Here is a 14354-nt window from a genome sequence, read left to right on the forward strand (position 1 = left end):
CATTTACTAAAAGAAATAGTTATTTTCGTTGTCAAACTATAAAATTATTTATGTTGTTTATTAATAAAACGTTTTTATATTTTATTACTTTTTTTATATTATTTAAATACACGAATATTTATTATTTTATCAATAATTCAAAAAATAGTAAATTAAATATAATTTCTCTTCTTCTAACAAATTGTTGAATGTGAAAAGTATCAAAAGAGACTGTAAGTTGATTCGACAAACTCATAAATAAAGTTTATTTGGATAAAAAATTTATTGAAGATAGAGAGGTGCTATCTTTATTTTAAAGTGTGTTAGAATAAGTTACGTAAAAGCTTTTCTTAAAATAAATTTTAAATTTGAAAAAAAAAAAACACACACACACACACACGCATATAACAATAATATCATCCAAACATAACGAATATGACGCTTCCGTTTTATGTAAGGTCATGCCTTTGATCTCATCTCATAGGAAAATGAGATTACAGTCTAGTAGAAACATGAAGCCCAACGGATAAATAAAATAAATTCGAAAATTAATCACACAACTTTTAATCTACTGCGCTGTTTTTAGTATAAATATTATTCAATGAAATTTATCTGAAAGTTATAAAATTGAGGCAAAGATATCTAAATTTGTGTTACATATATATTTTTTCATAGATAAATACTTATTGATGTACAATGAGAGGCTGCTCTAGAAAAATGGACAATTATAAATAATAAATTTCTTCATTATATATTCAACTCAGATCTATAAAATTCTACAATAAAAAAGAAAATATTTATACGTTCAACCTTTCTTTCTTTCTACAATCCTAAAATGTTTAATAAAATAATAATATTTTTACTTTTAAAAAATGAATGCTCATATATCATCCACCAATAAATAGATACTGATATTCATAATGTTTTTTTTTCTGCTTTATATTCGCACTGGAGGTTGGCATTCTGTGACGTGGCTTGCAACATCATGGTGCTAGCGTATCCGTCACGTGGAGTTCTCTCACCCTCACATCACTACTGCTGTGGGCCCCACTCTCTTCCTCTCTCCCTCAAATCTCAAGAGGAAGCCATCACACCCACACGCTTTCTCTCTCTCCTCTCCCTCTCTCTCTCCAAAATCCCAAAGCCGAACCAAAACAACCATCACAAGTTCGCAACCTCAACTCTGCGATAAAAAAAAGTAACTAACCTCATGGAAGAGCTCTCCGCGGGGCCTCTCGTCCCCGCCGTCGTCAAACCTGAGGCTTCCAGAGCCGCCGCCGCCGCCGACACAGGTGCATCCGCCGCCGCATCTGGTGACACGTTCCCGGCCTCCACGTCGGAGCCGGACAAGGACTTTCTCTGTCCGATTTGCATGCAGATCATCAAGGACGCGTTCCTTACCGCGTGCGGCCACAGCTTCTGTTACATGTGCATCATCACTCACCTCCGCAACAAGAACGATTGCCCTTGCTGCGGCCACTACCTCACCAACACCAACTTGTTCCCTAACTTTTTACTCGACAAGGTTCGCTTCCTTTTCATTATCTTCTCTATACAATATACTTCCGTTTCATTATGCAATGTTCGTTTTCACTTGCGAGTTTCCGTAAAGTGAAGAATCGTTTAGTTTGTTTTATTTTATTTTATTTATTTTTGTGTGTAATGTGTGTGGCGAAGAATGCTGGTTCGAGTCCCTAGATCTTTCTGTTTGCATTTGTAGTGTTTGTAATTACAAATTTCTCCTTGTAATGTTGCTTACTCAAACTTTTAGCGTGTGATTCGCTCATCACCTCCTTCATAGTTCCGTTGCTTTTGCACCGAAACTTGAATTGATTTTCGCTTGCGACTTTTCTTAAACCCTGTGTTTAAGATAAGAATCGTTAAGTTTTCAGTAGAATGTGTGTTGCGAGTGAAGCTGTCTGGAGTCTTTAGATCTTTCTTTGGGCGCTTCTAATTAGTTATTGACACTTGCAATGTTGCTGACTGAAACGTCATAGTTTTTAGAGTGTGACTTTTATCTTCCAAATATATTGGAAATGCAGCTTATTGTTGTACGGTTTATGTACCACATTTGTAGCTACTGAAGAAGACTTCTGCGCGTCAAATATCAAAAACTGCTTCACCTGTGGAACATTTCCGGCAGGCATTGCAAAAGGTTAGTTGTGCTTTCACTCTTTTTCTTGATTAGAATTTGTCCATTGGAACATGTTACTTGTGCAATAGTAAGAGATTTTTGTTGTATTGTAGTCTGTTCATCTTACTTTTTGTGTTCTGTTAAATTATGAATATAAGCCCAGAAGAATGTCTGTAGATGTTTCTATAATTGGACCTTCTAATAACAGTAGAGCAGATGGAAGAGGATTATATTATAACTGGAGCTGGTTTTTTTCCTTTTTGGTATTACCAGGAGGTGTAGTCTCCCTCTTACTGGGTCACTCTATTTTTGAGGTAAAGTAATGCCGTAGTACCTTAACTTTGTGTCCAAGCTAGGGATTGAACTGTAGAACTTGGTTAAGGAACCCCAGTGCTAAAACTGTTTGTGCTACTTGAAGTGATGAAAAATCAGTGATTATGTATTCTCAGCTGATGTATATATGTATTTTAAAGCTGAGTGCAAGTACATCCCAAAAACAACTTTATGTAAGCTGCACAACAGTCATACTCTTAAAACTCTCCTTAAGCTGGAGTATATTAATTGTATGCACCATGCTTGAATCTTATAAATTGAATTTTAGGCCTTCTCATGGACTTAGTGAAGATGTATGCAAGCTGGTCGTAGCTGATAAATCAGTACTAAATGACAATCTATCTCTGTGTTTGGTTCTTTCTTGAAACAAAGGATTGGAAGCAATATGAAGGGCTGCCTGATTATCACAATACAACTTCAATTTCTCAACTTCACAAAATTTCAACTCTTGAAGGAGTTGTTTAATCTACACAAGTAGCTAGAGCAATAGATCTATATTCAACTTCTGCATTAGATTGGGCATAAAAAGGATGTTGAATATTATTACCAAAAATATCCTGCAATTTTTTCCTAAAAGAACATGTCTTAAGGATCTAAGAATTTCTGAGACATTTTGTTCAACTGACTGTCATAAAGCAACCTGTAATTGGAAGTCAATTATTTGAGATTTTTCTTCATTTGGAACAACACAAACTTCCTTTACCAAAGGTCATTGTATCCTTGACCAAGGAATCATGACTCCATGTCTATAAGGGTAGAGAGTTGTGTGCAACGAACTAGAAGATGTCAACGAGATGAACAACGGTGATCTGGTGTGATTCCGACACTGGAATGGTGAAGTCGACCCTTGGGACACACACATGTGGTGAGGAGCTGGCGGCAATCAACATGCCAAAGAGCTTTTGGTCAGGCTACCATTGAGGTTGGGTCACACTCCTCAAGGCACACCTAACCTTGACTTTGTTGGACTAAACGACAATAGCTAATTGCCGGAGACAGTTAACAGAAGTGGTCTGGGGACAGGGCTCTTGTTACTAACTTGAAGTGATGAAAAATTAGTGTGTATTCTCAGCTGATGTACATGTATATATATAAAAGCACGTGTACAAGTACAGCTCAAAGAGGAAGGTTACAACTTGTGTTCCTTAACCAATAGATAGGTACTCCCAAAAGCAGCTTTATGTTAGCTGTACAATACTATAACAGCCATAATTTTAACAGTGCTAACAACTTTTGGTCTGAAGTTGGTTTTTAACATTCTTTATGGTATATATTTCTTGCATTTTTTATTGTTTATGTCACTAGGCTAGATCAAGGAATGTAATAATGGTTTTGGAATGGGTTTTAATTAAGTTGTGGAACCAGTTGCATATTTTTTCTGTTTGGAGCTCATACAATTTAGAACATTGAAGATCACTTGATGGTTATATATTTCTGTTTCACATGAAACTGTGGATGTCGTTGATGCTTTATCTTGTCTGTGATTCCTTTTTCTGTTTATGTTAATACAGGGTTGTGATGTGACAATTAAAGAGCTAGACACTCTTTTATCACTTCTTGCTGAAAAGAAAAGAAAAATGGAGCAAGAAGAAGCAGAGAGAAATATGCAAATATTGTTAGACTTTCTGCATTGCTTACGCAAGCAAAAAGTTGATGAGTTGAAGGAGGTGTGATGGCTACAATCTCTCTCTACCTAAATTATTGCTTAGTTGCTAATATTTTCCATTTTTCATTCTTCTATTTGCAGTAGTTGGTCTGTATAGTACTACGGATTTCTGTTACATTTATCTCTGCTTATTGCTACAATTGGTGTTTAAATTTTTCACTTTTAGGTTCAAACTGATCTCCAATTTATAAAAGAGGACATTAATTCTGTAGAGAAACATAGAATGGATTTGTATCGAGCACGGGATAGGTACTCTGTAAAATTGCGAATGCTTGATGATTCGGGTGGAAGAAAATCATGGCATTCATCACTGGACAAGAGCAGCAGTGGCCTTATATCTAGTCCGCTAAATCTTCGAGGAGGGTTGTCATCAGGCAGCCATACTAAGAAAAATGATGGAAAGTCCCAAATTAACTCACACGGCCATGGAGTTCAGAGAAGGGATGCTGTCACTGGATCAGATTCACCACATATAAATCAGTCGGGTCTTGCCCTAGTTAGAAAAAAGAGGGTCCATACACAGGTTTTCTTGGTTTTACACTTCTATTTTTATTTCTATGTCAATTGGTTTCAGATATTTTATTAAAAGCTTTTTGCCTCAGAATAAGTTTAGTTTCATGACTGGTAAAAGCAATTATAATTTTTATTAAAAGCAATTGTAATTTTGGGGAGTCATTTATTCCATAAGTAGTTCTGCACTTTTTCATAAACATATCCCATTCAAATGTACGAACAATAATGTTGGAATTTTACTGTTTGATCAACACACGTTGAGCTAAGACTCTTCATTTTTTATATTTAATTTATGGTCATTTATGTTGCCACTAGCTTCAGAATTAATGTAGCTATAGCACATATTAGGAGAGACTTAGACTTAGCTCCCAGGCTGTTTGGTTCTACAGAACTTAAAATGACAGCTACAAATTTAGGATGCGTGAAGGCTAAAATGAGTCAGTGGACTTGAGAAAAGGTAGAAAATCTTGTTTTTTTAATTTCTAAAAGCTTTATATTAGGTAGATATTGACTAGGGATGGCTTGTATGCAAAATAGATGGTTAGCAAATATTAATATGGAGCTCCTGTGAACTATGTTTCTGGACAACAAAGGCAAAGAAAAATAAGAAATGATCTAAGTGGTGTAAGTAGTATATATTGAGGAGATTTAAAGGATACTTATCATTTTACAGAAAAATAAAATTGATGACAATGAGATATAGATCTAGGAATCATGCTTTAAGATTCAACTGTATGATGATTTGTGCTTAAGCACATTGAGAGCTAAATGTGTTATGAAATTCTCATTGACCTAAAGACTTTATATTTACAATGCATTAAGCCATTATCTGTAATTCAATACCCTTGCAGGCTTAGTTTTTGATACTATAATGCGAATTAACTAATTAAGACAGGCACAAATATCAATGTATCATATCATGATACAATTTCTCGAGATACAAATTTATAATCAATCCCAATTAGAATGAATGTCTTATCAGTCATGGAAACTAAATGCCTTTAAAAACTTAGCTAGCTTAGAAAAGTAGTTTCTTTATTATTGTCATGTAACTTTGGTCATGAATTTGTAAAGAATTTTAGCATATACCTTTTTTGATATTTATCATTGAATTTGCAACTATAAACTTGGTTTACTTTTTCCTCTCTGAATCCTTTTTGATTCCCTTCCTGTGGTCTAGTTTAATGATCTACAAGAGTGTTACCTACAAAAGCGACGACATGCAGCTGATAAGCCCCATAGCCAACAAGAAAGGGACATGAGTCTCATAAGTCGAGAAGGTTATAGTGCTGGTCTTGAAGATTTTCAGTCAGTCTTGACAACTTTCACACGCTACAGGTATAGTTATCAGTTTATTCAAATATCCAATTTTTATGACTTGAGGGTCAAAGGGTATTTTGCATCTAGAGCGAACGAGAGTCAAATTGGTTAGGAACAGTTAAGACTGCTGTTAGATTATTAGAGTAGGTTCAATTAGATGGCCTTGATTTTGTAGCCGGGCACTGCTTTGTGAGGAAGAAAGCAGTCTTGTAGGAAATTGTATTTTGTATTAACTAAGGAAGGTCTCCTTGCTCTATTCAGTTCCAGTCAATAAATAAATTGTTCTTTCATTTCTACCTTTCCTATGTGGTTCTTAACAAAGATGCTGGTGTTAATATCAATTAATACTGTATTTAGTTAGCCATATACAGTTATCTCTAAACATTTGCTTCATTTGAAACAGTCGACTGAGAGTCATTGCAGAACTAAGACATGGGGATATATTCCATTCAGCAAATATAGTGTCCAGGTGAATTTTGAAATTGTTTATAGAACACTTGGTATTCATCACTTGCGTTTTGATGTTTTTTATTTGTGCTGCCTTTACTTTAAAAGCAACCTAATTAATCTTTTTGTTCAGTTCCAACCTATTGTCAGTTATTGCATTGTGGTTGACATAACTCAAAAAACCATGCTATGGGTAAACTACAGTTGTATTTTTAATTTAATCAGTAATATGTGGTGTTGTAATATTGTAAAATGTGTGTCATCAGATATACGAGAGCATTTTGTTGGGATGGAATTGTATTTCTCTTTCTTCTTAATATTGGATGCAAAGGAATTTATCCTATATTTGTAACGTGACTGTGATTATCTTCAATAGTTAACGTTATTTATCATCACTGTCCCGTTCACTGATTTAACTTGAATGCTCCGTTTGATAGAGGGGAAAAAAATAGTTGGAGAGGAATATAAAAGAAAAGAAGAGAAATAGATAAGAATTGAGTGGAAGGAGAAACCTTATTCCCCCAGCTCAGGGTGGGTGAGACACAGAGAGTAGATCAACTGCAATGGGTTTGGATGGTAGAGAAAGAAATCTGGTCGGAGATAAAGCTTTAGTAAGGATTGCATGTTTCATCAGAAGCATTATTTTATTGGGTACGGATGGATATATAGGTGAAGGGTTTGAAATAAGTTCAGTGGGTCGGGTGATGAAGATGGTTTCTGTAATGAGATTATTGACATATTGGATTAAATAGGAGAAAAAGGTGTGGAAGCAGGTTTAACGGGTTTAAAGAATTCAAAATAGGGAAACCTGTTTTCATTTAAAATAACATGTTCAGAAAAGTAAAGTTGGTTAAAAGGAGATAAGAATTTGTAACCCTTGTGAGAGGCTGGGTATCCAGGGATGAGACATTCTTGAGATTGAAAATCCAATTTGTCTGCATTATATGGTCTAAGAAAAGGCAAGCAAGTGCATTCAGAAGTCTTGAGAAATCCATAATCAGGTGCTGTCTTGAAAAGAAGAATGAATGGTACAACAAAGTTAACAGTAGTAGAGGGCAAGTGATCTGTAATGTAAACTGGTATAAGAACAGCATGGTCTCAGTATGTAAAGGATGAATGCTAATAGAAGTAAGATAATCTTGAAAAGGATGAAATTCACCATCCCTGTCCATTTGCTGACTTTAGTTTTAGTATTAAACTGAAGTTTAACCATGATTGAAACCGTTGAAAATGAAAGTCTGATCTGTGTTTTGAAGGAAAAATTCTAGTAAATCTACAGTAAGCATCCACAAACGAAATTATAATAAGAAAAATCATTAGTGGATGAAATGTAGAAGGAAATATGATAGACGAGAGAATGATGCGAAGGCCTGTATATAAGGACTAGAGAATAGCCTTTGGGAAGAGTTAGTTGTAACTGACTAGTGTGTTTGGGTTCTGAAACGTGAAAACAAACGCACCCTACACCATCCATTTAATAAACACAACAACAAACTGAAAGATACACTTTACAGAAAAATACAAAGAGAAATATCTCTAACAACTAATAGAAAAATGCAAAGAATTATCTCCAACAAATAGTGATGGTAATTCAAGGCATATGTTATACATCTTTACCTTTGCATTGTAATGCCAACTAAGACTAAACAGTAATTCAAGGCGTATGTTATAAATCTTTACCTTTGTTTGAATTCTTTAAACTATTGTAATGTCAACTAAGTCTAAACAGTATTGATCTTTACTCATGGAAGAACTTTTGTCATCATGTCCTTTGATACCAATAATTCCTTAGCATGTATAGTAAATCATTGAGTAGTTTCTCAATACATAACTCTGGACTCTGAAAATCCTTTGATAATGAGTACCCCAATATCCCTCCAACTACTTGTGAATTTATTGGAAATTATTCCATTGATGAACTGTGGTGTCTGCCTGTCTGGATACGGGTGTTATTGGAACAGTTAAAGGTGTTATTGGAACAGTTAAAGCAATGACTTATAATAAATTTTTATTCTCATTAATGTTATGTTCCTAGATTGGAATTCTCTGATGTGGTTATCATAGACATTTGTTCAAGTTTTTTAACGTAAAGTTTAGTGTATAAGGCCCTTGTTATCATATTGATTATCAAATATTGGGTCGTGATTGGCTGAGTACTGTGTCATGACAATGTTGTCATGCTGGTACTAAACTTGCTATTCATACTTGTTCACATCTTGTGCTGGAGAAGTTCACGTTGAGATAATAATACTAGGCACTCTGACAGACAAGTAGGCCTTTAAATGTACGAAGTTAGGCAGAATAAACTTTATCATTGAATAAAGTGGTCATTACATTTATTCATATATTTGAGTACTTAAATTTTCTTATAAATACTATATTTTCTGAATGCGTGGATTTAACATGTATGTTGCAGCATAGAGTTTGATCGTGATGATGATTTGTTTGCTACTGCGGGAGTTTCTCGGCGCATTAAAGTTTTTGACTTTTCTGCTGTAAGATGGATTCCCTATTACTTCAAATTTAATAATAATTTTTATTTATTCTCTTTTCATTGTTAATTTAGCACTTTTGTTAATGTGTTTTTATAGATTCTGTTAATTAATGTTTCATCTATTCTTAGGTGGTAGTGGGGTCCCTTCATAGTTTATTTGGAATAAAACATTTTTCACTTGTGACTTATGACGATGAAATTTTCACTGATATTATTAAATAAATAATGTCTTTAAATTTGACCAATTTGTCTTTAATTCAACTACAAACCTTGTTCTCAGGAAAACCTTTCCTCTTGATATTTGACAGAACATATTAGTAACCCTTCATGGGACATATGAAGTATATCATAAAATCTGAAAGAATTAAAGAATTTCGCATACTTCATTTAAAGTAGAAGCATCTCCTTGGAAATTTGGAATTATTTGATTTATGGTCTTTTTTTCGTTGAATTTGTGTTCTAGTATAACTAAGTGCACCTATACAACCAGTTAGAAATTTGCTGCACTATGTATAATATGATGCTTGAGGGGTTGTGTATTTAAACAAAGCATAAGACATGCTTTCTGGAGGATTTTTAAACCTAGTGTAAGGGTTCTCCCTTTAAATATTTCTTAAACAAATAGTAATGGATTATGAATACAAAACGACCTTTCCCTATGTTATTGCTTTCCAGGTTGTGAATGAACCCACAGATGCTCATTGTCCAGTTGTGGAGATGTCTACACGTTCAAAACTTAGTTGCTTGAGTTGGAATAAATATGCTAAGAACCAAATAGCTAGCAGTGATTATGAAGGAATTGTGACTGTTTGGGATGTAACCACTCGGAAGGTAACTGTTGAACTCACATGGTCAGTTTGTTCTTGTATCAGCTGTTTTGTTGTCTTAATTATTAATATTGTTTTGATTTTTATATGCTTGTCGAAATGTTCTACAGAATATTTACTCATTGCTACTATCTTTCCTGTTGCAGAGTTTAATGGAATATGAAGAGCATGAAAAGCGAGCATGGAGTGTTGATTTTTCAAGAACAGATCCCTCTATGCTTGTATCCGGTAGTGATGACTGCAAGGTGCTCTGAAACATTTATTTGGTAGTTTTGATGGCTATTTCCCTGGATTGCTTCTGTAATTTCTGACATTTTTTGTAATGAAAAATACTTAAACTATGTTTGTGACATTAATTTAAACTTCACCTTTTACGAATTTAAAAAGTTTACCAACTTTTTTGCACTTTGCTTTCTCGAATTCAATTTGTATTGGCATGGTATCTGTTGTATGATTGAAAGTGATTGAATAGGAAATAGAGACACAAATCAGATACCATGGTATCTGTTTTAATATGTGTCTTTTCTTCAAGCAGGTCAAAGTTTGGTGCACAAATCAGGAAGCTAGTGTTCTAAATATAGACATGAAAGCAAACATATGTTGTGTCAAGTACAATCCTGGATCTGGCAATTATATTGCAGTATGTACCTTTCATTCAGTTAAAATATAGAAAAAAGCATCTAGATTTAGTTCATTTTAGATTTGATCATTTCCATACTATCTTCTATCTATTATTCTGCTGTGAACTTGTGACGTTTGGCATCTCAAAGAAATATACTTTATATTTACTTTGTTAAAAGTAATGATATTTCTGTCTTAATTGTTTAACTTTGTTAAATAGGTTAACTTATGCATTACCTATTTGACCTGTGTAGTTTGATCAATACTATTTTGTATATCTTTAATGTAAGTGTTCCTATAAATGAATAAAATTGCCAAGAGATGAAACACTCTCTCTTGTGCATTTTCCAAAATTTTCTCTCAATTTGGTATAAGAGCTGGTTGATCCCCTGTTTTCTATCATTGTAACGTGAGTCCATCATTTTCTGCCACCAGCTAGTGTCACCATTTCTCTACTACAAACATCTGGTTAGCTTGTAGTTCACTGCCTTCTGTCACTAGCTACCACAGTTTTCTCTGGCGAGCACCAGATGTAGAGCACCTCTTTTTGAGTAAAAGAGAACCCAGGCAGTCTAGGAGGCAGATTGTGCTCATGCATAACTTCCTTGTGTAGCTAACCTATGGGCATGCTGTCCACTTGTTGCCTTGCATTACTGGAATGATGTCGCACCACCACTTTGCTACACTGAACTCTTTATTTCCCTTTACCACACTATTTTGTTTCCTTTGGAGTTCAGGCTCTCTTAGATACCATGAGGGTTTCCCTTTTTGCCCCTAAATTCCCTGTTTCTGATCTGAAATTGCCTTTGGGATGGCCCACTCCTAGTTTGGGATACCAACCATTACTTCAGTGAAGTTTAATGACAAAAATGACCTATCTTGGTCTGCATTTGTTGAACTTTGGTTTCTTGCCCGAGGTTTCCATAATAATTTGGAAGATGATAGTAAAATACCATTAGACAAAGTTAAGTAGTGGAAGAAAACTGATTTTCAGTTTTGTACCTTGTGGCAATATGTAGAATCCAATATATTGGGAACTCTTTGAGCATTCAAAACTTGTAACTTCTTTTGGGAGAAGGATAAGAATATGTCCAAACTATGTCTCAAAATTCTAAAATAACAAATTTTCTACTTTTTTATTTACAAGAAAATTAAAGGAAATATTCTTATATTTTTCTAATCTCTTTTGCGTTCCTTTTGTGAATCTGTCTTCATAGTCTTAATATTGACTTTGAAGTTCCACTTCTTCATTTCTCCTTTCTTGAGCTCTTGTAGTAAATTCATCTTCTTGTAACAGATCTTCCTGAACTTCACATCACTTATGAGAAATTGGTGAACTTAATTATAGATGTTGTTGATGGTATAGTCATTACAAAGAATGATGCTACAAAAATTTCTCAGCTAAAGAAGCATTTATGCAATCACTTTTAGATCAAAGATTTTGGATATCTTTAATACTTTATGGCCATTGAAACAGCTCAAGCAAAGGAAGATAGTGTAATTTCTCAAAGCAAGTACATCTTCTATGTCCTAAAAGAATTTGTATGATTGATTGTGGACCTATGAATCCACTACTGGATGTTGTGTTTTCATCAAAGGCAATATTGTTCTTTGGAAAGCAAGAAACAAAATGTGATTGCTTGTTCTAGTGCTACAGTTGAGTGTAGGAGGATGACATCAGTCCCTCCTGAACTTGTGTGGATAAAACAATTCTTTAAGGAGCTGTAATCTTGTGAAATTTGACAAATTAGCATGTACTATTATAAGCAAACAACTATTAACATTGCATCTAGTACTGTATTTCATGGGAGAACTAATAATCATTTTATTTGAGAAAAGTTGTCCAATAAAATTTGTGCTCCAATGATCAGCTTATGGATATTTTGACTAAGTTCATGGGAGAACCTCTAATTTTTGTGTAGATTGATCATTACTTTCTAAATATCTCTGATGTAATGGTTCCTTAAAGGTTGATCATTATTTTTCTATATATCTTTGGTCTCTCTTTAGCATTTTCTTTTTTCATAATTCTCACAATTCTTTTTGTAGTAGGTTGTGCTAATTGTACTTTATATAAGATATAGACATAATTGTGTTTCTTGTGTGTCCATATATGTATTCTGCATATAGAATTTTTCTTATAGAAAACATTAGACTAAGGGCTGCTTGTATGCGCATTGATTTTAGTATCAGTACATGGGAGCATATAAATATTGTCGATAAGTGTTATAAATATCATTCTAATAATTAGTAATAAATATGTAGTATAATTGCCTGCTGTTATAAAATTGCAATGATTCATTTGAATTTGATTGCATTCTTCAATTAGTTAATGACTGATTATCTTCAATTTTGATATATCTAATAAGAGCATTCTATGTATTAGTTAATGACTGATTATCTTCAATTTTGATTTATCTAATACGAACATTCTTTGTATATTTCTGCAGGTTGGATCAGCAGACCACCACATCCATTATTATGATTTGAGAAATATTAGTCGGCCAGTCCATGTTTTCAGTGGGCATAGGAAGGCCGTTTCATATGTGAAATTTTTGTCTAATTATGAACTTGCTTCTGCATCAACAGATAGTACACTGCGATTATGGGATGTGAAGGAAAATTTACCAGTGAGTAACATGAACAAAATGATTTGATAGATTTTTTTTTTTTAATTTATCCTACATTTTATATTTAATTTGTGGATAATATTAATTTTTGTTAGTCATCACTCTGCCTCAAGATGTTACATGTCATACTGAAAATTTTATCTGAAAATCTAATAGTTTTTTATTGCACCAATATTATATTTATTTATCAACACTTGTATACCAACATCACTGGACCAATTTCATACCTATTGTGTAATAGACATGTATACCAATATCATAACTATTGTCTACTATAAATGTATCTCAATATCTTCGAACCAATATGATACCTATTGTGTAATATAGATGTATATTTTTTCATTTTCACTCAAATCTGTGCAGGTTCGTACTTTCAAAGGCCATGCAAATGAGAAAAACTTTGTCGGTCTTACTGTTAGCAGTGAATATATTGCATGTGGGAGTGAAACAAATGAAGTCTTTGTCTACCACAAGGTTTGTGGTGTTAAATTGTCTTTTTCTTGTGGATTTACCTTTTACATAACTGAGGATTCAATTGGGGCTTTGCAGGAAATCTCAAAACCTTTGACTTGGCATAGATTTGGGTCCCCTGATATGGATGATGCGGAAGATGAGGCAGGATCATACTTCATTAGTGCTGTGTGTTGGAAGAGTGATCGCCCAACTATTTTAACTGCCAACAGTCAAGGCACCATTAAAGTGTTGGTGCTTGCAGCCTGATCATGAACAAAATGAATAGAATGTGGAATTGGTATTATCTTTTCCCATGCTATGATTGTATCATTTGTTAATTGTACATAATATTCAAATGTATATGGCAGGCTTTAGGATTTTAATGAAATATCTGAACCTGTATTGATAAATCAATTGAGGGACTGATCTTTAAATTTTTTACCAATTGAGGACTTCAAATGTATTAAAATTTTGTATAAACCAGTTGAGGGACCGATCTTTAAATTTTACAAATTGAGGACCTCAAATGTATTCAAATTTTGTATTAACAAATTTCCGGGATATGAAAAGATATCAAATTTGGCATGTGATTAATAATATTAGCACAAATTATCAATTTTAGCATGTGATAGTAATAATATTAACAAAGCGCATGGTACACATGATTTAAATATTTAGATTCATTATAATTATTATTACTATTGTGTTAAAGTTGAAGTTCTCAATTGATTACTAAAGTAACTTAATTTAACTTTAAAGTTGTCCTTGGAGAACATTTATTGAGATTATTTTTTATGTTGTCATTTCTTGGTAAGCACATGATGTGTTAAGTGTCTGATTTTATTTTTTCAACCTTTGCTTCTCACTTCCATCCTTTTTGTTTCTGTGGGGAATAGATATATGATCGGATTTTATATCAAAATAAGATAGGAAAGAG

At 33.7% G+C, this 14354-nt stretch overlaps 1 protein-coding gene across 1 annotated transcript; it reads left to right on the forward strand.

Moving 5' to 3' along the window:
• The first annotated feature begins 1072 nt into the window (after positions 1 to 1072).
• COP1 (Transducin/WD40 repeat-like superfamily protein) lies at positions 1073 to 13969 on the forward strand. Its single transcript, XM_028085159.2, has 13 exons — positions 1073 to 1504; positions 2057 to 2134; positions 3958 to 4113; positions 4279 to 4635; positions 5806 to 5963; positions 6349 to 6414; positions 8809 to 8887; positions 9562 to 9717; positions 9860 to 9958; positions 10249 to 10353; positions 12785 to 12964; positions 13328 to 13438; positions 13514 to 13969. Exons 1-13 carry the CDS (start codon positions 1190 to 1192, stop codon positions 13682 to 13684), a joined length of 2031 nt encoding a protein of 676 aa, XP_027940960.1. The 5' UTR covers positions 1073 to 1189; the 3' UTR covers positions 13685 to 13969.
• Positions 13970 to 14354: the final 385 nt, after the last annotated feature.

The sequence above is a fragment of the Vigna unguiculata genome, chromosome 8 (genome assembly GCF_037176805.1).
Source record: "Vigna unguiculata cultivar grain cowpea cultivar isolate G323 ecotype 2 chromosome 8, ASM3717680v1, whole genome shotgun sequence".
Lineage (NCBI taxonomy): Eukaryota > Viridiplantae > Streptophyta > Magnoliopsida > Fabales > Fabaceae > Vigna > Vigna unguiculata.

Excerpts from the sequence above, each read along its gene's own strand:
- COP1 (XM_028085159.2), top strand. The coding sequence starts at position 1,190 with ATGGAAGAGCTCTCCGCGGGGCCTCTCGTCCCCGCCGTCGTCAAACCT. Across the intron at positions 2,135-3,957 it reads TCCGGCAGGCATTGCAAAAG|GGTTGTGATGTGACAATTAA; the intron begins GTTAGTTGTGCT and ends ATGTTAATACAG. Across the intron at positions 5,964-6,348 it reads ACAACTTTCACACGCTACAG|TCGACTGAGAGTCATTGCAG; the intron begins GTATAGTTATCA and ends CATTTGAAACAG.